This window comes from Lutjanus erythropterus, chromosome 12 (assembly GCF_056507025.1).
Source record: "Lutjanus erythropterus isolate fLutEry1 chromosome 12, fLutEry1.hap2, whole genome shotgun sequence".
Taxonomy (NCBI): Eukaryota; Metazoa; Chordata; class Actinopteri; order Lutjaniformes; family Lutjanidae; genus Lutjanus; species Lutjanus erythropterus.
The window spans coordinates 34,992,887-35,019,293 of NC_139328.1; the positions used below are offsets into that span (position 1 = coordinate 34,992,887).

Sequence of the window (26,407 nt, forward strand, 5' to 3'; positions counted from 1 at the left end):
ACAGCCGCCACACATGAGAGCAGCTCATTTAGTTGACATGTATTACGTATAGCAGGTTTCCTGTGTATACTGTGTACACATATTCAAATAACTGAACTGAGCTTTTCTGGACACATTTGAGAAGAAGGGAAACAGACATCATGGGAGCATCTTCCTCTGGCTTGTTGGATGAGGCAAAAATCACCCACATCAAAGGTAAAACTAAGGGATCACTTCTTTTTCTTATCTTCCTCAGCACTCTTTAGTGTAGTCTGCAGCTTTGGACACTTCTTGGTTAGAATTGTTCATAAGGACTTTGATGGCCCAGCTGTCTTCTATATCCACTCAATTCAAGTGTGAGTTCTCCACAGAGAGTAAAGTGGATGAATAGAGAGGAAGAAAGAGAGAAACTGACAGAGAAATGTGTAGTAGAAGAGAATGAACAGAAGCTGTGGGGTTATGGGTGATAGTGTCGTCAACACAGAAGCAACACTAGCAGCTGGAGCAGCAGCACCAGTAGTAGTTGTAAATAGTTGCAGTAGCAGTTATACTTGCAGAAGGATTAATTGCTTCAGTACGTGGTGCCATTCCACTGCATGTGTACTTTAGAGCTGAGTGTTGAGTCCAAGACAACCACACTTGTCTTCAAGTGCCACATTATTTTCTAATTATCCTACTTAATATTCTGCCCATATGTTATTATGTAGAGTGACTGAAATAGGTCTGCACAATTAATCACAACTGCAAAAAAAAATCGCAATATGGCTGAGTGCAATATCCTAATTGTAGAGCCACTGAATTTTTTTGAGAAAGGAAAAATGTGTGAGAAAAGAGCGTTGTTAAGAGGTACTGCAGTGCTGCAGAGGTGACCTGGCCTAAAATTCTTGTTCTCCAGATAAAAGAAAACAATGTTTGTTTGGTGCAGACCTCAATAAATATCACATCATCACAATTTTAATAGTAAAATATATATTTTTTGTTATAACAAGATATTTTCATATTATTACAAAATACAAACATCACTTTATAATATGGAACTTTTTTTGGTAGAATATACTATTTATCTTTTTACAAAGTGAACTATTTCACGTTATAAGGCAATAAGAAAGAGATAATGTACAGTGAGCAGGTCATTATTGTGAAATAAACCCTGACAGGGTGGTACACGACCCTGTTGATGAAGGAGTTTATTTTGTATTAATAACTGTCTCACTGTACAATTTATTGCTTATTACAAAGTTGCTTACTTAAGTCAATAATTTAACACAAAATATTGCTTTTAAAATGATTTTATTGCATCCATAGCAATAATTCTGCTGTTCAAAGCTTTGAATGCTGTAATTGACCAATTAGAATCAAACATTTAAACAAGCCATGTAATAACATGTTTATAACATCACTGCTACACTGTTGTTAGCAATTGTTCTACTAAAAAATAAGTATTTTTGTTTGATTATTATAGATAGCTGCTTTATTTAGATTGGATTTTGATAGTATTTTCCTTTGCTAGTTATTTGTTTATTCCAATTATTAATTATGATAATCTTGATTATCTTAGATTTAGTTTTTTCCATAATTAGTGTTTTTGTACATGGTGAGGGTAATGCTGTGGCCATCATAAGGTACAAGAAGAAAGGTAGAGACGGGACCAGCATGCACTTGCATGGACAAATGTCTATTTACTAGAGCAGAAGGGGCATGCAGGAAACATGAATCCTTTTGTTTGCTTGTTTACTTGTGGACAAATAAACCGGAAGAAACACAATAATTTTGCATTGACTGTTGCATCATATAGTCAGCTGCAGCTTTGGCCATTTAATTCTAAGTTCAGTTTAAGTTTGATTTGATTTTTATTTGATAAATGATCACAACAGTCATGTTGTAGTGTGAACAACAACTTATCACATTATAACATGAAAGGCATCATGTATAACAAGATAAATAGTATATTGTTATCATAAGAAAACTTTATTGTTGTAATGTGATAAGTTTGTATGGAATATCTTGTAAAAAAAAAATATCTTTCACATTATAATATGATACTGATCCGTTTTTCCTTCTCTGGTGTGGCAGCAGTATGCCGCTCTCTCTACATGCATGAGGAGGATATAATATTTGTCCTTTATTAGGCAGCTTTCAGCTAAGAGCTAGACAGGAAACATGGGGAGGGGTGTGACAGAGGAACAGAGGTCCCCGGAATCAGCGTGGAGACCTTGTGGTTATATCATACCAGCCTTAACCATCAGGCCACCAGCACAGTTAACATGACTTTTTTTCTTTTTGATTGAAAGTGCAATAATAATGCATTGCTGATTTTTTTTAAATATCACAAATGTTAATTCTAGCTTTTAGATAAAACATAAATAAATTAAATAAAAGTGATGGGCTACGTGTGAGCTGCTTTGCTCATTTCTATGTGTGCATTCCTATACATGTTATCAGCACAGTCACATCCTGTCACTGATCTCCACTGTAAACTACAATCTAATTACAGCCATTTCCAACTATTATATTATTATGGGTTGTCTGATCTCTGTGTGTGTGTGTCAGTGTCTCAGTGTGTAAGATGAAAGCTGGGCTACAGAGTGACCTAAACAATGTGTGATAATGCCCATACGCCATAAACAAAAGATAATCCACAGATTATGACTGATCCTGATCTGTTCAGAGAGGACGTGAATCCATTTCTTCTTACAGATCACAGACATGTGGGGAAAAAAGCCTGTTCTCATTCCCACACTGTTAAATACCAACACTCTGTCATGCCTCTGGGCGTCTCATACAGATGCAACAGGATCCCTTTAGCTTCATGTAATAAGTAACCATTCTGTAATATTACATACTTCTTTTCCTAAACCTAATAAAAACTAGTTTTGGTGCCTAAACCTAACCCAGGGTTCGGCAACTCTTATATGAAAGCCACTTTTGGCCAAAAAAAAAAAAAAAAAAAAAAATGTGCGTATATTAAATTCTCTCTTTTCCTAGACAACTTTTTTTTTTTTTAAAGTTTGGCCACTGTCAAAATTTAGAGGACGACATCGAGCCACAGATGTAGGAGAAAATATTAAAACTTTTTTTTTAATTTGTTGTATAGGCTACATCTATTACAGCTGGCAAATGTAAGAATCAGTTTACACTTTAAAAAAATAGTTGAGATAACTCAAGATATCAAGGCAATGTACTGCAATAGATTTTAGTTTTGAACCCAGCTCAAATTCTCATGTTTTTAAATTAACTTTATCAAGTTATTCTGACCTATAATCTTTGATTTACTATTCCTCTTTTTTTCAATATTTGGTCACAGTGAACTGTGAACCTGATTTGTCATATTTTGGTGCTCGAAAATTGAATGATTTTAATTGAAAATATTAACATTTTAACCATCACTCACTTTCACTTGAATCACTTGAATATTTTAAATACCTTTTGGGGGGATTTCTAAATCTCAAAGATTCAAGTTATGTAAAAAGAAAAGTACATTTTCTCAACAACAGATGAGTAGTTGGTTTTTCAAAACTCAAGAGTGTGAGTTGGGCTCGCAGCACAAAAATCTACTGCAGTGTGTTGCCTTGAAATTTTGAGTTGTCTCAACTTTTTCATAGACCTACAACAATGATGAATGATTAATCATTTTTTGCCAAAGTCACAGGGAGCGACTGGAGAGGGGCTAAAGAGCCACATGCAACTCTGGAACCACAAGGTGCAGAGTGTTACCTAACCGAACTACAACCACTTCACAATGTTAACCAGGTGTTAAACAGGGCTTCAGGCAGCATCTCATACAAACACCAAAGAGCACCTTGTGCATCAGTATGAGACACTGAAGGGTGTGACACAGCAGCACAACAACCTAGAATGTGACCTGGTTGAAAAAAAAAAACTCATGCAGACCTCTGTACGCAGCTTTAAAGGTGAATGATAGTTGTGAAAATCAATCATCTAAATCAATCAAATCAAAAAATCACCACAATGCAGATTCCATAATAGCTTTTTGAATACAAAAAACGTGATAAACGTGACTACAGATAGTGAGATTTGGACAAATTCAGACAGGAAGTCTTGTGCATGTGTGTGTGTGTGTGTGTGTGTGTGTGTGTGTGTGTGTGTGTGTGTGTGTGTGTGTGTTGTAACTTTCCATATGACTTGTCATGATCACCTTATTAATTCTTGAGTAATTTGTTTTGTGGTCATGTGTCAGAGTTACAGATCATTCTGTGTGTTGGTGTTTGAGCTAATTGTTATCTTCCTCTTAGTCCCGCCTCCTCTCTCACCACCCTGTCCTCAGTTTCCACTACTGAACTGTTGGCCTGTTTCAGTCTATTATACCAGAATCACCAACTTAATGCTGACATATATTGTACCATATATATGATGTCAGTGTTTGAATTATTTGATTCAACATTTCTCTTTTCCAAACTTGACTAAACCATCCAGTTAGTAGCCTCCAATGAAAAAGTCCTCCTGGAGTGTTTAAGCTTAAGGACAGTACCATGGATAATACATTAGCTTATCTCCTATGCTACACTGAAACTTGAGTAGATACAGTATTAAGACAAAATAATACTTTTTTGTGTCCATGAAAGCACAGCTGTCCACAAGGGTCCACGTGATGTGAATTTTATCATCAGAGGGTGTGTGCTTAAGCCATGGTCAGCTCCAGGCGTTCTGATGGCTGAAACAACATTAGGTTCTGGTGCCTCCCCAACACCACCACCACCACACTGCCTCATTGATTTTACAACAGCCAATCACAGCAGAGTTTTTTTTTTTTTTTTTTTTACAACAGGTAAATCACAGCATAGGGCTTTTTAACAACAGCCCTCACAGCACAGCAAACCAGCAAACCACAGCACAGATGGTTCTTACAACAGCCAATCACAGTACATGAGACTTTACAGCAGCCAATCACAAGAAATGTGGGTTTTCCAACAGCCAATCACAAAACAGGAGTTTTCCAACAGCCAATCACAGAATCGTCAATCACAAAGAGGAAAGGATGAGGGGAGCAGGATGGAGGGTGACCAGTACCCATGTGAAGTTTGTGGGTGACCAGCTACATGGTCTAAGCCTTTAGCCGGCCCTGGCTCAGGCTCTGTGTGGACACCCATGTACCTCCAATTTTTGTGAACTCCAGAAAGTAACACAACTACAATGCATCTGTCTGTGTCAGTTTGGGAGAATATTCAGGCCTTATAGCTGCATTAGTTGATATTTTCAGCCACTTGGAGGCAGTGGAAGAATTTGAAACCACAACACTGATGAGAAATTATCACCATATAACCATATATATTGTTATTTCTGAAGTGTTAGCAAACAGTTACACATCCAGCTGTCTTGCAGAAACATTATTAATTTGGAGTCATATCTGAGCCCTCCTCTCCTTTAAGCTCTGGTTTGGTCTCCCCCAACTCCTGAGAAAAATATCTGGCTCTCTAGCTGCTAAATGTTCCACTGTTCACCAAGTGTCACTGAGTCTACAGTGAGTTTATCAGATTTCTTTTTTTTTTTAACTGAAACAAGAAACAGCAAGCAAAATAGTGACACTGTGGGCCATAAAATGAAAACAGTGGGCTGAAAGAGGCTAAACTGAGGGGAAAGTATGATAGTAATCCTATGTGTGTTCATCAGAATTTCAGTTTTAAACATAATTATGTAAAAAAACATTATGTAACTTTTTTCTACTAGGGACAGTTATTTTACATAAAGCTAAATGCTATTGTTTAGTAGTGGAGAACAGTCATTAAGTTAGCAATCTGATTGTAATGTCCTTCATATGGCAATATTTACCTAAATCAGGCTAACATTTGCGAAAATTAGCCACCATAAGCTTCTGGTCATAATGATGAGTGTACTGAAGTGAGCACTGGTGTGTTTTATTGCTTATGAATTAAACTTTTCATTAATCAAAAGTTACAAAGTCTTGCTTTACTCTGATGTTAGTAAAACGCTATGACATTTTTTTTTAATGTGTGTGTGTGTTTTTGTGTGTATCCAGGACTTGTCGACAGCGCCCTCCAGAGCTTCAGTGTGTTTTACCGTCAGCAGTATTCTGCAGCCTACTTCGGACACTTACACCAGGAAGTGGAGCCTAAGAAAGAGGGGAGGGGCCTACTGCTATCACAGGGGGTAGGAGCCACACCTGTCAATCTGTCCACCAATCAACACTGTTTTACCCTAATGACATAATCATGCTGGATGCAGCTGGAAAATCTGCACCATTTAAAAAAATATGTAAGTAAAATTAATGTGTTTGTGTGCGTGTGTGTGTGTGTGTGTGTGTGTGTGTGTGTGTGTGTGTGTGTGTGTGTGTGTGTGTGCAGCCTCAGTATGCTCCAGATGAAGTGCTGTACCAGGGGTCTGTGAAGTTCTCTTGCTGGGATGAGCAGGGAAAGAAGTACAGAGAGAGATACATCGTCCTGAGAAGAAGCTACGAAGTGGAGATACATGAAAACAAGGAGGTAACACAGACACACACACACACACACACACACACACACACACACACACACACTTTGACAAACAAAACCTGACATTCAGAATGAGAATGAGAATTGAGATGTCTGCTAGTAGCTGAACTTTGTTGTTTGTGTTTCCACCTGTAGACTTTCGGTCGTGGAGGTGCAGCTAAGTTGGTCCTTCAGACAGCAGGAGGCAGTGTGTTCACCACAGAGGAGGAGTCCAGAGCTCACCTGGAGAAAACCTGTGCTGGAGTACTCAATGGTAATATTCATTTATTCCTACAGTGTATAACGATATGCTTGAGCTATTTAATAACTGCAGGAATTAGCTGTAAAACCTGGAAATAAGTTAGCATATTTGCACTTCCTGTTTCCTGCTCTTGAAGTTAATGGGTTTTCTGAATGCAGTTTTGGTCAGATGCTTGAAATAAGGTCAAAACAAAAGCCTAAAGGATTTTCACATTTTGTTTTAGAACATAAAATATGCCAGTAACTACCTCATTTGTAAAGTTTTTAACAAGTCTTACATAAAGGTGGTTGCTAACAAATGGCTAAATGAGACTACAGTGGTTGTTGAGGGTATTAAAAGCCATCATGTCAAACAAGAGTGGTGCATTCCATCAGAACCCGGAAGTCTGAATTTCCAAGTGAAATGCCCCCTTAAGTTGGATTGCTGACTCATAAAGCTGGAAGAACCTCACCAGCCCCAACTTCAAAATCCAGCTCGACTGTTTCATACACCAACAGTACATGAATGCTGTAGAAATATACAGTTCATCAGCACTTTTGTGTCTCATTAAATCAGTCATACACACAGTGCTGTCCAACTTCTACCTGTGCAAAATACCATGTAAGAACAAAAGAGCAAGCACAACACAGATTTCTTGGTGATGTCTATCTTGGTATTCCAACTTGTCGTACTGGATCGTGGTCAACTCGGCTGTTAGATCATCTCAAGCTCCAATTTCTGACCTTCTGACTTCCAAGGTAAACAGCACAGGATATTCACTCAGCAGTGGTGATGCTGAAATCATCCACTTACTTCTGGCAGTTGCATTTGCACCTCAAAAATCATAAAAGTAGTGTGAATTTGAGAAGATTATCAGTATCAGTATCATAAACTTTTGTTGCCACAGAGCTTATTTTCTGCACTAATCCAGAATACAATGGAAAAATCTTATTGACTTTTTGTTAAAGGCATGGTGCTAATTTTTACCAGGCTGGCCTATAAAACTGTGTCACCCCAGCAGCACTCAGTAACTTACTTTACTGAGTTAACACCCAGCCATTTTATCAGCTATGATCAAATGTGTGATCAGTCATTGAGAGATTTACTGTTTGTGCTGGCAGACAATTGACAAAGCCAAACTGAGGAAGAGAAATTTTTTCTCAATAAAACTCAAATCAAATTCAACATAATTTCATCAAAACGGCCCAAACACAATTTGAAACCAGCTTTCTGCTAGGCCTGCCCATCCCAAACCCATTGGGTCCCGTCAAAGTCTCAGGTTTTGGGTCAAGCTTTGGACATTTTTTTGTGTTAAAATGGCAGATTTTGGGTCAGGTTCAGGTCTCAAGTTTGGCAGTACTGGTTGGATTCAGTTGGATCAGGTCTGAAAGACACTTTTCTTGGTCCAGACCTTTGAATAATGGTTTCTCAAGCTGTCATCAAGAGTTGTCAAGCTGTGTACTGGACCACAGGATGATTAATAACAACAATGGCAACTCCTATAGACAAGATGCTGCTATCCAATTATATTTAAATCTGAACAGCACTCAAGTTGAAGTTGTTTTTTGTGCACTAGTATCAACTTAAAATGATGCTAGAATCAGGAGGATACATTGGTCTCTAGTGGTTGGTTAGGTAAAATCAAATCCCCCTCCCACACAGAAATCGGTTATTGTGGAGGCAGTGTCAGACTGAAGATGGAAACAGGGTGTAATGAATTAATAATTCTGTTCGTATCAGGCAATGACGACATAGGACCTGTACCCCAAACCCAGTACTGTGTTGGTGCCTGTCAGGTTCAGGTCAGGTAGCAGAACTCTGTGTTTCTAGTCTTGTTTGTGCAGAGGGTTGCAGGGGACGTGGTCTCGTCAAAATTGCTTCACTTTGTTGTCACTGACATCAGGCCCAAGCATGTGGTCAAGCTTCTTTGAAGGTGCAACTAACCACAACATCAGTTTTTCACAAATCTAAAATTCTCAGGGGAAGGTGTGACAAGTACCAGAGAAATGTTTCTCATTTTCTCAGTGGTTTTCTTTTAACCACAATCGTTATATTTCCCTAACTTTAACCAAGTGGTTTTAGTTTCTTGGGTTCTTTTGAGAGGCTTTGACACATAAGCTATTGTGTCATTTTTTAAGAATTGTTAGAAAATCATTACATTAATAAACACACGTATAAGAGTTAAGAGTTTCTGTCACCAGCTAATATAAACCTCAGCTGCTTTTATTTTGTTAAACACAAATTAGCTCATGGTTCAGAAAAACTCAAGTCAAGTCTGTAACACTGTTGTTGTCTGTGTATGTTTGTGTGTTTAGAGGCGAAGGAGGATTCTTCTTTGGTGGTGTCGTCCCCAGATGTGCTTGCTGTATACCTGCACCTGCCATACACAGGCCACACCTGCTTCCTCTTTCAACAGGAAGAGGAACGAGATCACTTCCTGTCTGCCCTCAAGACCTGCATTAGACACTGCAACCTTGGTAAAACACTCACACACATTTTTTTTCTGTGATTCTTTTACACTCAGCGTTGCTCTATGTTTGAAATATGCAGAATTTTAACATTTAAAAAAAGACAAAATGATGCTAACTTTGCTAAGTTGCTCAAGTCAGGGGACTGTGCTGGACAGTCCCACAATAAAAAGTGTAGCTGAAAATGATGTATTGAAGTCCCTCCCCTTCCGGTGGACCACTATGGGACCAAACTTTGATAACAGTATGAACTGCAACGATTTGAATTTTGCCATGAATCACAAATATTATGTTTATTAATTTAAATGATAATTTTACAAGACAAGCAAGTCACAGTTTGTTCTAATACTGTTAAAACTTTTTCGTACTGGGATGTAGTCACATGAGCAGCAGGTTTTGCTCATTCTTTTTCTTTCCAGCTGATAAAACACTTCAGGTAACATAACGTTACAAGGGACAGCGAGATTGATGTCAATGACGTATATTGTGCGAGACGAGAGATGTAGTTCACCGAGTGGTTTCACACAAAACTAAACTACATCCTTCAACAACTGGGAGTTTCCTGACCTGTAAAATGATCTTTCAAGTAGATGAACAACATATGTGTAATTTGTGACACAATTCTAAAGATTATTTGTCTCTCACTATTGACTTCAGTTTGTTTTGTCCTATGTTAGGTTCAATGGGCCCATGCTGCTGGTAAAATTGTAACAAAAAGTATCAGTGTCATGTTGAATTACAAAAGTTTGGTATCATCCATCCCTAATATGAGGATACAGAGGTCGAGCTTGTTTGTTCTATATGTGGGGTCAATTGTAAGGTTCAACATATTTCTTTATTTTTTTTTCACCTTCCCAGTCAGGCAAGTGGGTCAGAATTCTACTTGCTCCTGTACAAACGGGTTTTATTTGAGGTTATTAAATAGCAACAAAAGCTAAATTTAATTGTCATGTTTAATCTCGGGCTGCAATGTCTATAAAATGTCAGAAAATAGTGAAAAATGTCCATCCCAGTTTTTCAAAGTCCAAGTTGATGTCTTAAAATGTCTCACTTTGTCAGTCTAAAAAAGATATTCAGGCTAATGTGATATAAATACGGAAAAGTGGGAAATATTTAAGAGGCTGAAAATAGCATTTCCTGACATTTTTCATGAACTAATACTTCAACAATTAATTGATTATCAAAATAGTTTAATCATATAATCTTTTTTTTAATCACTCGCCCAATCTGGCAACTGAGCTGCCAGAGTTATTTGCCCGACATGGCATTTTACTTGCCCCAGACAAGTGGGCAAGCATTATGCAGTAAGTTTCTTGCATTCCCCTCCTTCAGAACCCTAAAAACATCCACGACTCCACACCACACATGATCATCAGTCGTTTGCAATAACTGGGGAAGCAACTGAGCTTCACTTTGCAGTTTCACATAAAAGTAAACTAAACCACAACAAACTGTGATGTTGACTTGTAAAATTATCCTTTTACTTGACAAATATGATATGTGTAATTTGTGATACCATTCAAATGGGAACAAAAATGATTTGTCTCTTATTTACAAATTAGGAGACGTAGTCTGGTATCGCCAGACTTTACGCCATTTCCACAATGCTGTCAGCGTTGGGACGAATGGTCAGAGGATTACCATTGTTTTTCTATTTTGTTTTTTTTACTGGCGTTTTGACTGGTGCTAACTGTTAGTAAGGATGTTCAGTATAACGACACAGGATCTGATGACTAATGTTATTCACAGAGACAGAGAGAGAGAAGAAAAGAAAAAGTAAATAGGCCACATATAAAAAGTCACTTGATTAGTGCTTACACTAATTGGCAACAAATACAAGCACCCAGGCCACCCTGTGTCTCTCTTAGGGACGTTGGCTTCCTGGTCGCCCTGGTTAGTTTCCATGTTTTGCGAAAGAATGAAAAGTAATCCTTGTGTTTTCTGTGTGTTGGTTGGTCATGCAATTGGCTGTTACAGTCCACTATATAACAGTGTTTGACAATCTTGTTGAAATTTAACTTAAATTGAGTTACTCTGAGTTGAACAGGTTGAGACCACCTGGCTCAGGTGGTGGCAGTGTACAGGTCTCGCTTGGCATCCTCACAGAAAATGGCCGGCTTGCTGTCGATGACATTGCACTTCAGTTCCCCATAGCAACTGACTCAACAGAATCTTGGATTATAAAGGGAACTTCAGCGTGCCATTATCTTATCATCGCCCCTTGTGGCCACAGTGGCTGCTGTTCAGCTAAAAAGAGGAACGCATAAAATAATAATTTATGATTTTAGAGGGAGTTAAGTGCTGGGACTATTTTTTGGCAAACACTGAGGCATAGTGACTCCACACAGCTTCCTAGATCAATTATAATATGTATATTTCTTGCTGATATATTGATCAAATATATGAGATTCAACATATTAGTATGCGTTAAGAATAAAGCAAATAAGCATATTTCCCAAAATGTTGGAGTAAAATTTAATGAAGAACAGTTAATTAAAATATGATAATAAATAATAAAAATCTGATCTTTTAATAACTATAGGAGATGTTATTTAAAAGGTATTTGATATGGATGATGTACAGTACAACACGCAAAGTGATCTCACACAACTTGAGTCAAAACGTCCTTCCAACCCACAGAGGTGGTGTGAGCTTGGTGATAATTCAAATAGGCCTCAACACTTAACCCTTAAGATCTCTGTAATGTCAGATGGGAGTGTATAAACTGCTTCAACCTGCTGTGGCAGAGGACTCTTGCTGGTTGATTCTTCTTCAGTTTGTCTCTCATGTGGTGGCAACTGCCCTAGTGACAGCTAAAAATATTAATGCTGTTTGCTTCCTGTGTGGTTAGCTAGGATACAAACTGAAAAAAAAAAGCTTAACTTGAAGTCACGCAGTTGCGAAAACACAGCATGTCATATCTGCAGAGACACCAAGATTGCCTCAACAGTAACAGGAAAAAACACACAGCTGGCCAACAGTTTTACTTTAAACACTTTAAGGAACCACAACATAAAAAACAGCGGTCTTATTAAACTCAGAGTACATGAAAAACTTTGCAGAAATGTGTTGGTTAACTGTTTTTTCACCCAAGCTAGTGTTTCTGAAATTGTGCACCACAGTTGCTCATAGTGATGAACCCACAGAGAATAATACCCAACACTGCAGCTGCCCTCAGCCCACCTGAGCGTTTAGCATCCTTCAGCTAATTGTTTTGGCTTTATGAACCCTTTAACTTTCCTGTTTAGGTGAGGTGTTGACTCATGTCACATGATTTGGACTTGAGTCCGACGTGAGTCACAAATTTGATGACTTTAGACGCAACTTGACAAAATAAAAAAAACCTTATGACTCGACTTGTGACTTCACTCGAGCTTGAGCCTTTTGACTGGAAAATAGTTGATACTAGATTAAAAAGTCTCTTATTTAAAAAAGATGAATCCATGAATGAATTAATTTCCCTTCATGTCCTGAATCAACTAACGTTTAACACCAGTGGCAGCTGGTGAATTTTTCTCCATGGGGCTCTACAGCAAAAATCAGACAAACATCTTAAGGTATCACACCAGAGTATTTTAATGTATGAAAAAGGCCTTTATTTGTACTTGCAGAATTAAATGAACATATTTTTTAACCTGATGGAACTTGCTTTGTTAAGGTAAGTTAAGGTACTTCAATTTGTGCAAATCCTTTATAATAATTATATTTTATTTTACAATTTATGCTGAAAGACTAAAGAAGGCAAAAAGTACTTCAATAAGTATGAAAGAAATCTGATACCACAAACCTTCAGACAACAGAAGAATATTATAAACACACTAAAACCTATTAAAAAATAACAAAATTTAAGAATAAATTTTTAAAAAATTGTTAAAAAATTGCCATCTTTTGGCTTAAAATTTACTTTTTGTCCCTAAATTCTCCCTGAGAGATGTAAATGTCTCTCTGTAAAAGTCCAGTTTCGAATTATATCCATATTATATTACTTTATAGTTGTACTTAACTTTTTTACTCCACTACATTTACCTGACAGGTACAGTTACTAGTTACTGACAGGGAATATTTTACTTTTCATACTGAGAACAGCTGATAATGTTTACATACTTTTTAAGGTTTTGACTGCAGGACTTTTACTTGTAGTGGAGTATTTTCACAGTGTGTATTAGTGTTTTTACTGAAGTAAGGGATGTGAATATTTTCTCCAGCACAGCTCACCTGTCTGAAGATCACCTGGTCTCAGAGTGAGGCTGAGTTCCTCTGTCACTATGTTCTCCTCAGAGAGTTTATCATCTTCCTCTGATTGTTGTTGTTTATGATGTCAGCTGATCAGGTTCTTTAACTCTCAGCTTCTCTTCGTTCTCCTCTCAAAACACACACATGTACAACTTATAGTGAGAGTAAATCGGCAAGCCGGAAACATGTGACCTATCTGTAACTTTGGACATCTTAAAACATTTTAACAGCACATTTTAATGCAGATGATGCATTTTACTCACTAACTACACAAGACTGACGTTGCTCATTTAAAGAAATCTACAGTATATATTTTAAAGTAATTACGTCTTCTTCACTGAAGTTATAAGATGTAGGGAGAGGTGGGGCGGCGCCCTCTATGGACCAGCTGCCTCTGGTTAACACTATTAGCACTCTCAGCAAGCTGACACTTAATTCCCAAGATGCATTTTGCTTGAACCAATCTGACAGTATCCAATCAAGTTTCAGGAGAGAACAATTAAGAACTAATGTTTCATTACTGAGCTCAAGTTTGAAAAAATATCCAAAAGATTATTCTGTGCATGTGCAAAAAATACGAGGTGATCAACACAAAATTAATTAACATATGCAAAACACGTGGGTTGAAAATTACAGATGGAGATGCAACAACTTCCAACTTCTTTTGACAGTTTGCACAAACAGTAAGTTGAGGTTCTGTTGTTAAACTGGCATCACATTTGGTGAAGAACACTTTGTTCACTTGTTTAAGACTTGAAACTTAAAGTTTGGGGATGGGGACTTGACTCAGGACTTGCCCTTCCTGATTTGGCACTTGACTTGGGTGGTTGTGGTGGGCGTCCACTTATCAAAAGACTGGACATATACTGAAATACTGAACCCCACATTGTGAATGTGTGCAGAAATGGGTGACTGTGACATGTAGTTCTAAAGTGCTTTGAGTAGGTGATAAACTAGAGAAGTTGCAGTCCCACACCTGTTCTTACACTTGAACCAGTGGAGCAGATCACAGGACCTGTCAGTGAGGAAATGATTTCATACTGTTTGTCAATCCGTTTTTAGCTGCACTAGTATGATTCATATGAATGGTTTCGATGGTAAAGGGAAGTATGATCAGCATTAGTGCAGCTTTCTGTTCCTTAAATGTTCTCCATCAATTAAGTAAGAACATAATGCCTAAAAGTCTCATGGGGAACTGGACGACAAAAGAAATAATAACATAAGAATGATGGAGAAATTGGAGATGTGAAACCAAACACCACTGATCACAGTAAAACTAGAACTAATAACTGGAGTGACGCAACAGTAGAAATGAGCAGTGACAGCATATATGCATGATGTGAAAAGTAACTATAGTGCAAACTACAGATACAGCCACCTCGAATTTCCCGTTCCTCCGTGATGGAGGCCAGGTCGATCTGTGGCGGGTTCTCAATGTGACCTCGCAAGGTCCTTGGCTGGAATGAGATCCTGGGGATGACCACTCGCAATGTCCATAAGCACCATGTGTGGAAACCTAAATGAAAATTCAGTCATTATCTACTCACCCTCATGCCAACTGAGGGTCAGATTTAGTTTCTTAGTCCACAAAACACTGCAGTAAGCAATAATTCATGAGAGGTTGTACTTTAGGTCAGTCAGTGTCACTGAAGTGCCAATAATGACGGTAAAGCTCACCCTCTTGTGTAATATTGGAATTATACAATGGATACCACCAAAATAAATTTTGTGTTATATCTGTTCCCCTGGAAACACATGGGGTTTGACTATTAACTAGAAAATAGTAGTAGTCCAACTCCTAGCAACAGAGAGGATTTCTAGTTCCTGTTGAGTTAACATTAATGCTTTCTAGAGACGGTGGGACTTCCAAAACTGAAGAAATACCATACATGCAAACACAAAAACTGCTCTGCCAGCTCAGTTTCGCTGTAACTAAAATATCTGCTGAAAAAAAGAAGCTACTTAGCTTCTACGTCTGCAAACTTCACATGTATTTTTAAGCAAACAGTGCCCATCACAGACTCACCAGGCTACAGCTGATGGAGGAGTTGAACAGAGTTTCAGTGTGATTTCTAATAACTCCAGAACATTTTTTATCTAATGATATATTCTGCTCTGTCATGCTGATTTGACAGACTGCTTCGCTTATTGTAAAACTTGACTTTTACTGTTAATGTTTTGGTACAGTGGCTGACTTGTTATTAGTTCTACATTCAACAGTAATCATTTACAACATGGGGTAGCTGGCTAGCTTTAGCATTTATGAGTTTCATCATGATTATCATTTATTATCACCATTGTAACATTGTTATATAATGAATGAAAAACTTTGTAGAGTTCAATGTTGGCAGCAGGGCTTTTTTTTCAGCAAATCCTGCAAACATTGATAAAGTTAGTCTATTAAACAATTTTTCTTATTGTGTATTTGACATTATTAATACATAAAATGATGGTACATTTTGCTTTACATGTGTGCGGCGTGTCTTTGGTCTAATTGGCCTCAATTAAAAGTCATTCTTTTAGAATTAATAGTTAAGGTGTGGCTCATGTTTTGGAAACACCTCGATAAACTGTCGAAAACTGGTGGCGTACTGTAATTTTACTGTGTTGTTAATGAGATTTAATAAAGGTTTTAAAAAAATGGGGGTGCAAGCATACATCTAAAACTGTGGGTCTGGAACAGCTGTGTCTAGAACTGTAGAGACGCTCCGGCTCTGCAGGTCAATGATATTGAGAAAGCTGCAAGCGGTTAGTAGATACATTCATTGTAGTTTTGGGTCTGAACGGGGGATTTGTTGACTATTATGCAGTGAATGCTTGACAGAAACTGGAACAGGAAGAGAAAAACCCTCTCATACATACAATAAAACAGCCTCTGTACAAGTAATGTTTGGTTAAATTGTTGAGTTTAGACTAAATCTGTTCAGAAGTGTTCTAATGAGCATGACGATGAGGAGGCAGGAGAAATGTTGAGAAAAAGATGAACATGACTTTAACCAAATTTTACCCTTCTGGCAGATCCCTGGTGTGATTCATCCTATGAGAAACAGGCGTACGTCCAAGCGCTCCGACTCTACAGGCAGGACAAGGGATGCTATGAATCCTGGGAAAGGCTGCTGGGCACTGAGGAAAAAGTCAGCAAACACACACACACTCTTCAGTTTTGTCTGTGGTTCTTCCTCCACTTGCTTATTAAATTGTGTATTTGCTATGCGTGTAGGTGCTGGCCTCCCAGGTGATGGAGGAAGTGTTGCCATGGTTACAGAGTCAGCTTCAGTCACGAGTGAAGGGCAAGAAGACTGAGAGGATTCGGCAGTGGTTGGCAGTGAGTTAAACTAACACACCAACACAACACTGATCACACACACATGTTGTTGTTCTTGTATTTCTGATACAGTACATGAAGGCTTCATATACTGTAAATGTTGAGATTTTCATTCACTTTAAAGGATCAGTTCACTCAAATGAAAACAAGCATTTTCTCTCATAAATCTAGTGCTATCAAACCAGACAGATCGTATCATATTTGCTCAGATTTTAGGATTTCAAGAACTTCAGTATTTCACTGGTAGAAAGAAGTTCAAACTGAACAAAACCTGTTTACAACAGTCAAGTTTCCATTTAAACTGAGAGCAAATTTTAAGTGAATTAGCAAAAGAAAATGTGAGTCAGTGTGTGTTTCCATCCACTACTCTTATGTGAATATCTGGACACGTTAAGATAAACAGTTGGTGCCACTAATTCTCCAGGTGGGTGCTTTTAAAAAACATGTTGTTCTGATGTTTTCGTCTGCAGTCATTTCATTCTCTGTAGTGGAGCAGAGCTTCAGTGGACATTTGAGTCACATGCTTTACATACATCATGATTTATTCACAAAGTCTGTTTCCGTTGCAACTACTTGCATTTTTTTTATGATATTTAAACTTTTCCCCCTAAAAATTCAGTTTCCGCATTATATTTTATGCACATATTGAAAATGTCCAGAAAACAGGTGGATGAAAATACACGTATTAATGTCTATTGGAATATCCTGAGTAGCAGATGTTACTCAGAACTCAGCAATACTTGATTTTAGTGATTCCTGGGGGGGAATTATTGAGCAAAACTCAACTAGAATTGCATTCTGGGAGCATAGACCTCCACCAAGGCCAATAGTCCAGTACTCCATGACATGCATATATGCAAGCACAACCACTGTATGTCTAGATATCTTTAAATAGGCATAACATTCATTTTATGTTGGGTTTGCACATGTACAACAGCATCAGTTCATTTTGACACAGACACCAAACTGTGTAAACTGTCAAATGTTGTACTGATTACTCTACAAATATGTTGTCCTTAAACTAATCCCAGAATAGAAAGGACAAAGAATCAAATAATCCAGAAATTCAAGTGTGAATTCTGAGAAAATAATAAGGGAAATAATTCAGATTCTATTCTCAAAATTCTGACTTTAAAGCTGCAGTGATCAATATTTGTTATAATGACAGTGGATTAAATTACTATGTGTAATGTGAGAGGGGTCACATAGCGATGAATCTATATGTAATTAACACCTAACTGTGCAGCTGAGTTGTATCTACCATCTTTCACTTCACAGCACCTGTCCAGGAAAAAAACAGAATGCATAGTGGAACATTTAGCAACTAAAGCAACAGATATTTTTCTCAGGATGTGGTGGAAACCAAAACAGAGATAAAAGGGGACAAACACACCAACCTCAACAACTTTTTAAGTGTAAGGTAAAAACATGTTGTGGTGGCAGCTTGTTAATCTGTCCCCAGATGACCAAAGGGACCATTAATGTGTTATGCAAGTATTTAGACTTTTTTCCTTTCAAAGTTCTGATTTTAATCTTGTAACTCTGTCTTCTCAGAATTCTCCATCACATGTGAGAATTTGATATTAATCTCAGAACACATTTTTTCATGTTCTGAGATCAATATCTAAATTCACTACCATCTTTTACCGTGTGTGACATTAACTGAAACTCTGTGTACCTACAGACGGTGCAGGCAACCCACACTGTGGTGCTGGAACAACTCACCGCAGGTCTGGAGGCTCTGAGGGAGGAGTGTCGTAAGACAGCATCAGCCAATCAGGCACTGATCAGATCCGACCTGGACCAGATCATGTCCTCTCACTGCTTCCTGGAGGAGAAAGTCAAAGGTACAACACGTTGATTCTTCAGCCTGCAAGTTTGAATATACCAAGAAAGTAAATGCTTTTCTTTTGAAGGGCAACAAAGAAACACTTCATACATCTATTAGATGAGACAGGAGAGAGGCAAGTAGACTAAAAAGTTGCAAAAAAAACTCCTGCACACTGTCTTACTTGCAATATACAATTTATTTGCAACATTTCAGTACTAGACCTTTGCCTGATGAAGGTCTAGTACCACAATGTTGTATATAAATGGCCTTTTTGCAGCTTTTGAAGGGCCAACAGTGCTGCTAAATCAATATCTGTGGCTACAATCCGAGTTTCCTGTCTGATAAGAGTCTTCCACTAACTGTAAAGCTCACTGTTAAAGATCTTTGTGAATATGTGTGTGTGTGTTCCAGCGTGTATCTGTGAAGAAGCAGAGAAAGTGTGCGGTGAGTATGTAGCCCCCTACATGTTGTCCATCCTTGAAGCGCTCACAGAGAACATCAGTGCAGGGATTCAGGGGATGCAGCGCACGCTGCACACACAGATGGACTCAACCGTCACACACACAAACGGAGGGACAGGAGAGACAAAGAAGGTGAGAGACTTTTGTGTTGCGTGAGAGACAAATTAAGAAGTGCTTAAAGGGAGATTTTGTTGCAGTCTTTATCTTATATTTCCCCAAGAGATGGGTCTTAGATTAGTGATTGTGTGATTTGGTTTAAGCTTGTGGTGTCGTGTGTGTTCTCCAGGCCTTGTCCTCTCTGCGCTCCATCAGTCTGGATCAGTGCTACAAGCAGGTGGAGAAGCTTACGGAGAAACTTGAAGGCTTGAAGCAGCGGTTTGGACTGAGCAGCACTCAGAGACTGGTTCACTCTGCACACCTGGAGATGGAGAAGGTACAGAGCAGTGCAACATCCAACACATCCTTGGCCTCCTGACGACCAAAAGCAGATTAGAATGAAATCAAAGAGTCGTAGGGTTTGTGCCACAGTTGATGTTTACAGATGTTTTTTTTTTTTCATTTGTATCCTCCAGCTGTTGGACAGTGCTGTGTACACCTTAGAGCTGTTCCTCCAATCATCAGCCAGACTGCAGCCCTCTCAGGTTCCTGTCAAGATGGAAAGAGCTAAAGAAAGAGTCCTGAAGGTAACAACATGACAGCATGGAATATCATATGAAGATTTTAATATTTCATGCACAAAGGTTTGGGAATAAAGTTAAATATGTATTTTTATATGTGAACTACCTATTTATTTACTGCATATAGATAATTGCTTAGATGTGTTTTGCTCTAAAAATTAAAATTAAGATATGAAATGCAAATGAAGAGATTCTGACATTCTTAGATACACACCATAGAAGTACAGTAAACTGTACAGGTAGCAACACTTTGGGAACACTTTCTATTGTGCCCATGTCTCTAATGAGTTATAATGCATTATAAACATGCTTACAGTGCATTTTGCTGTGCTTACAACAATGTTTAGTCATAAGCACTCATAAATATTAATATATATATATATATATATATTAATAAGCATTTAAAATGACTTAAAAGGTCAAGTATCATAATGCTTTATAAGTGCCAGTCACACACTGATTTTCTCTGATCAGTGTATTATAGTTCTGGTAGTTTTAATACATTTATAACCATTTTATAATGCAGTGTAGTCACTGGTTTAATGCATTATAACAAAAAAGGCAGTTAGTGACCAGCAACTGTGATGTATTGTAAAATGTGTGTATAATGATTACTGTTATAAAACATTATGACTATTTATGTGCTTGTAAGTATAATTACATATTGCTATAAGCACACTATAAATATGTTTAGAAGTAAAGCTGCAACATTTAATCAATTATTAAATTAATCATCAACTGTTTTGATAATCAATTAATCATTTTGCGTCATTTTTTGATTAAAAAAAACCTCAAATTCTCTGATTTCAGTGTCTCAAATATAAACATTTTCTGGTTTCTTTAGTCTTCTTATGAGAGTAAATTTAATATCTTTGTGTTTTGGACATAAGACATTTGAGGACGTCAACTTGGGCTTTGGAAAATGGTAATCAGCATTTTATAGACCAAACCATTAACTGATTAATAATCAATTAACCGAGAAAATGACCAACAGATTAATCCATGATTAAAATATTCATTTGTTGCAGCCCTATTTATAATGCATTATAAACATCATAGATAGTTTCACTGTATTTTTTAACATACACGCACATGTACAGTCTGTATGTGGAACGTGTTGCAATGTAACATTCTGTTATGCTAGTTTTCTATAATACTTGTGTATTTAACAAATACAATGACCCTTAAATAGTTAAAAAGAAATGATATTCAGACTTTGTAAGTGAAATGTGTGTGTGTGTGTGTGTGTGTGTGTGTGTGTGTGTGTGTGTGTGAGCAGCAGCTGGACTATGACAGCAGAGTGGTCCAGAAGAGGCTCTATCAGGAAGCTTTACTGGAGATCACTCTGCCTGCTCTCACCAGGAGGATGGACAGCAAGTGGAAAAGTGTAGGTCAAATACACATCAGCAGTCTGTCCCACCCCGTCTCCTACACATTACAGTGTGCACATTTATACTGTGTGTCACTGCACAGTATAAGTATTCGACTCAGTACTGTGTGTTTCCTGTGCAGGAGCTGCAGCAGTTCGAGCAGTACATTTTTTCAGACTACAGCAGTTTTATCCTGGTTCATAACGTCTATGATGATGTGCTGAGAAACATCCTCAGTAAGGAGATAGAGACAGGTAAAACACACACACACACACACACACACACACACACACACACACACACACACACACACACACACACACACACACACACATCACTTCAGAGGACATTACACTGACTTACATTCATTTCCTAGAGTCCATGACTGTAACCACTACTTGCCTAACCCCAACCCTCACTAACGTTAAACCACGTCACCATAGAATTGCATGATTGATGTTAGGGGAACTTGTATTTTGTGCCCAGAAGGAAGTGAGTCCCCACAATGTGACTGTGTAAACAGATTACTGTCCCTACAACATGTGTAATACATGTTCATACACACACAGTTCAAGGAGTTACATTGTGTGAATGTAAATCCTAAAAACAACCCGTCTCTCCAGACACGTCAAGTCATTTAGGTCTGATATCAACTCTCTGACCAAATTCTCTGATCAAAGTCGGAGGAACTGTTTATTTGAGTGAAATTCTAGTCCATGTGAGACTCAGGAAAAAACAAGTTAGGATAAGATTTTTTATAACTAATTAGGTGAGCTGATTGTCAAAGCAACTGAAGTGTTTTGAGAGATGCTGTACTCTGAGCTCACATGACCAGTTTCAGTTTGGTCTACCAAAATTGAACAAGTTGCACATAATCAGTGTTTCATATATTGTAATGAACTAGATAGTGAATGCCAAAATGGCGCACATTCAGTCCAATGAGAGTTGCTCACCTGACATATAAAGGGGGCAGTAGTGTTTCTTCTCTTCTTCTTTAAATTGTGATGACGTTACAGATTTTTAATTGGCTTTTTTCAGCTCGAGGAAAGTTTTCCAAATATATAAACTCACTGGATCAAACATTCAAAATAGAAAAAGTCATGGCTGAACTTGTTTGCAGTTTGAGGCGTCCTGTCAACTGTTGTGTAGACATTTATTTTATAATGGTGGTATGTAGGGGTATATGTTTTTTGGGCCGGAGGGGAAATTTTTTGCTGCAATACTGTGAGTGGCCACTGGGAAAAATTGGTGGCAGGGCTGAATAACAATGCCCTGTATAGTTTTATTATAAGTCTATGGATGTGACCCATCAGACCTGTTGTTATTGCCTCACCGATTGGTAAAAAAATGCATGACGATGCTGTATGTGAAAATTTATTGCTATGCTTTTCCTATATTTGAATGTAACTTCTGTGACTCCCTCACAAGGCCTCGATGTGTTTTATGCTGTGTAATGAGAGCTTAAAATTACAATTTGACGGACATCTTCAAACAGAACCTTATCAGCAGTGATGCAAGTTGGGAGAATTTTTTCTGTGCAAAGAAGAGAGAAACTGTTTTGACAGCAGAGAAAATAAACATTTGAATTATGTTTTGTGTTGGTTGGTGACTAGCATGTTGCTAACTAGGTAACATTACTTGTTGCAGTATGATATTTTCTTGGCATGACCCGCCCTACTCTGCCTCTGATTTGTTTACCCTGATATTCCCACCCTAACCTTGCCTGGTCTCTGAAGGACTCGGTCAGTGAAACACAAATACGGTCTCTGCCCTGTGAAGATTGATGCAGACTTTGTATCATGTTAGGCTGTACTTTAAGCCTTTTGTATTTTTACATACACATAACTGTTGGGATTACAAAAACTCTCCCTCAAAGTATGTGACCTTTGTGTCCTTTGTGTTGCTCCCTGTCTTGTTACTCAGAAAAAATGAATCAACATAAAATAGAACATACCTGTCTGGTTTTAACTTTGGCCCTTGCTCTCTCCTCAGCGCTCCAAGATGCTGCCAGTAAGAAGAGCAACAATCTCTTATTGGACACTTCTGATCTGGCCATCAGTCAGTACAGTCTCCTGGGACATACACCCCCTCGCTCTGCGCCAGGCAGCCCAGCCATTCACGCTCGACGCTCCTCCTCAACAGCCCCTGGTGAAGACGCTCAAGTGTCCTCCTCAGCAGCACCTGCCGAAGAAGCTCCAGACTCCTCCTCAACAGCCCCTGGTGAAGACACTCAAGTGTCCTCCTCAGCAGCATCTGGTGAAGAAGCTCGAGACTTTTCCTCAGCAGCACCCAGTGAAGTTGCTCAAGTGTCCTCCACAGCAGCACCAAGTGAAGAAACTCGAGACTCCTCCTCAACAGCCCCTGGTGAAGATGCTCAAGTGTCCTCCACAGCAGCACCAAGTAAAGAAGCTCAAAACTCATCCTTGGCAGAATCAAGTGAAGAAGCTCCAGACTCCTCAGCAGCACCCAGTGAAGAAGCTCGAGACTCTTCCTCAGCAGCAACCACTGAAGAAACTTCTCCTGCAGTGGAGGAGGGAGGTGAGACAGTCACCACTGACATCTGCCTTCAAAGTGACCCAGAACTTACTGCTGATGCCAAATTGGACTCCAGTACCACTCAAAGCTCTGATCAGAGAACAGTGCTTCTGTCTCCTGTGATCATCGTGACACAACAGTTTGACGAACCATCAACCGAGGAGGTTTCTTGCTTCGAGGAAGCCCAAGAAGTCGTCCAGCTTAAAAGTGATGCAACATCACCTACAGCTGGTCCACCTGATGCACCGGCTAACCCAGACTCCTCTAATCCCATCCCAGACTCTCCTGACCTTTCAGCATCCACTCTGTCCTCACTGCAGTCCACAGATGTTCCAGCTCAAAGTGGCAAATCTACAACTCCTGAAAACTCTGCTCCACCTGACGTCTCAACCTCAGATCAAGTAACAGAAGACGGAACTTCTGTCCAGCATCCCTGCCCCTCATCGTCACAATTACCTTGTGCAGACAGTCCAATGAAAATCAGCCTCGGGTCACTAAGTGAGGCCATTGGTTGCAACTCAGCAGCAACTTCTGTAATGCAAACAATGACACAGCAGCCCACTGACAGAGCTGTGTACTTGACGGGAGAAATGAAGGACAACTGGGAAGTGGAGAGGGTCAAAAAAGAGAAACAAACAGAGGCAGCACAGGAGAAAGAGGTACATGAGGAAGTCAAAGAGGGGAAAGAGGAGACAGAGAAAGGAGAAGGAAAAGAAGAGGAGACAGAAGGGGAGAGAGTTGTCAGTGAAGGCAGTCAATCCTCTGAGTGTCCAGCAGAGAGCGCCACTGCTCTAACCACCGAGCAGAGACAGAGTGAGGAGAAGGTAGATGATGAGGGGAAAGGTAGTGAGCTTGAGACTGAGAAGAGAAAAGAAGATAAGGTGGAATCAGAGGAGAGAGGAGACCATGCAGAAAAAGATGGAAAGCAAGAAATAGATGAGGCTCCCCAAAGCCCTCAGCCAATGGAACTGCAGCCAGAGAGCACTGCTGAGCTGCCATTGGACAGTGTGGCTATCATCAGAGAACTTGTGACTGAGATCACTGAGGTAGAGACAGTAATCAACCCCTGTCCCAACAGCAGCCACACACCCTGACATACACAAGAAGCTCAATGTTAGATCTCTCAGGCAGATCTGTTTTACTACAACACCAGTTCCTAAAAAGTTGGGACCCTGTGCAAAACATAATAAACTGTATCCTCAACAGACTCAGTGTTTCACAAGCAAGGATGGTGCGAGGTCCTTCACTGTGGCAAAAACTGTACAAGCGAATAGTTTTGCAGCAAACAGATTATCTTTATCAATACAAAACTGCAAGAAAGTTATGGATTTCACCATCTACAATCCATAATATCATCCAAAAGATTTACAGAATCTGGAGAAATCTCTGCATGTAAGACGCAAGGCTGAAAACATGCATTGAATGCTCAGGATGATTAATGCCTCAGGTGGCATTAACCAACATGATTATATAAAGGTTATTACTGCATGTGTTTGGGAACAGTTTGGAAAACCGTTGTCAGTAAACACAGCTTGTCGCTGCATCTGCAAATGCAAGTTAAGAATCTACTGCGCAAAGCAAAAGACATATATCAACATCATCCAGAAACATTGGTGGACTGAACTGTTTTTGAAAATCATGGACGTCATGTCCTCAGATTTATATTGTGCACAGTGTCTCAGCTTTTTTGGAAATGGGGTTGTAATACCTACTTACCTACAACAGTTTCTTATTAAAAAGGTACAGAGAATAGAAGTGGAAGAAGAGGGATAACTCATCCATTATTACTAGAAAACAAAAGTTTAGTTTTTACATTCTCAAGTTTCAGTTTTAAAAGCTACTTCTTTTTACTTCTGCTGTTAGATTTGCTGTTTTTTTCTGATATGCTGAAATGAATAAAATGATCCAATAAAGATATTTTTAAAGGAAACTACACTGATTTATTATTTGTCCATTTGGTCAACACTGACCTATTATCACATTATAAAGTTGTTAGTTTGTTGATATGGCTCATGTATTACCAAACAGTTGTCTACATGTGTTTGAAGATCCAACAGTCAGAGAGCAACTTTAGAATTCAATTGTAATTGTATTTCTAGCCACCAGACAAAGTCTGTTTTGATCTCCCACCTGATTTTGTTTAGCATCCAGCTCTTCAGCTGCTAAATACTCCACTGTGTTTACTTGTGTTGTCTGGCTGCTGGTTGGTGCTCAGCAGGTAGTGTGCAGCGGGTTTATTACAAATGATTCCTGAAAACAGCTGCCTGCTGGTGATTAAAACAACACTGATGAGGGCACTGACGGTGAAACGAGACAGTAAAGCTGTGGGGTACAACACTAAAACAGAGAGCTAAAAGAGAATCTCAGTAGTACTGTAGAGCTGCACAGTTTGTCCCATGATTTCACTCTATTCCACTGATCAATTATAACTGTGGTAATATACACACACACACACACACACGCGCACGCACGCACACACACACACACACATATATATATACACACATATATATGTATATATATATGTAGTATGGTGTAAACAACACAGGTGGGAATATGTTATAAAAAATCTATTTTGCAAATGTTTTAGGGGCAATGTGGATATCTTGACAGTTTTTATGCTTTACTTTGTAATTGATTGAAATTTGCATCTTAATCCGTCTCATATATTTAGTCTTTTTTTTTTTTTTTTTTTTTTTTTTACAGACCCATGAAAGATTTTGTGAAAGTGATAATCATTTTAACCAAAACCATGATCACAGATCTTAACCACAACAGTCACATTACAACACATAATTAGTTTGTACAACAAACAATGAGACAGTGTGTACAAATCTCAGG

The 26,407-nt window shown here is 38.6% G+C and overlaps 1 protein-coding gene across 1 annotated transcript; it reads left to right on the forward strand.

Annotated features, from left to right (window-relative positions):
- On the forward strand, positions 1-25,460 carry LOC146318330 (protein Niban 1-like). Its single transcript, XM_084732834.1, has 15 exons — positions 1-195; positions 5,975-6,105; positions 6,300-6,437; positions 6,582-6,699; positions 8,982-9,143; positions 16,386-16,501; positions 16,588-16,692; positions 18,377-18,539; positions 18,935-19,116; positions 19,271-19,417; positions 19,557-19,667; positions 20,941-21,048; positions 21,174-21,285; positions 23,024-23,158; positions 23,510-25,460. The coding sequence occupies exons 1-15, from the start codon at positions 141-143 to the stop codon at positions 24,658-24,660; spliced, it is 2,934 nt and encodes a 977-aa protein (XP_084588960.1). The 5' UTR covers positions 1-140; the 3' UTR covers positions 24,661-25,460.
- Positions 25,461-26,407: the final 947 nt, after the last annotated feature.

What these genes read in the sequence shown, in the direction of transcription:
- LOC146318330 (XM_084732834.1), top strand. Translation starts at nt 141, where the DNA reads ATGGGAGCATCTTCCTCTGGCTTGTTGGATGAGGCAAAAATCACCCAC. An exon ending in GGACAGGAGAGACAAAGAAG is followed by an intron (nt 19,117 to 19,270) that starts GTGAGAGACTTT and finishes TGTGTTCTCCAG; the next exon opens with GCCTTGTCCTCTCTGCGCTC. An exon ending in CCCAGCCATTCACGCTCGAC is followed by an intron (nt 23,159 to 23,509) that starts GCTCCTCCTCAA and finishes CCAGTGAAGAAG; the next exon opens with CTCGAGACTCTTCCTCAGCA.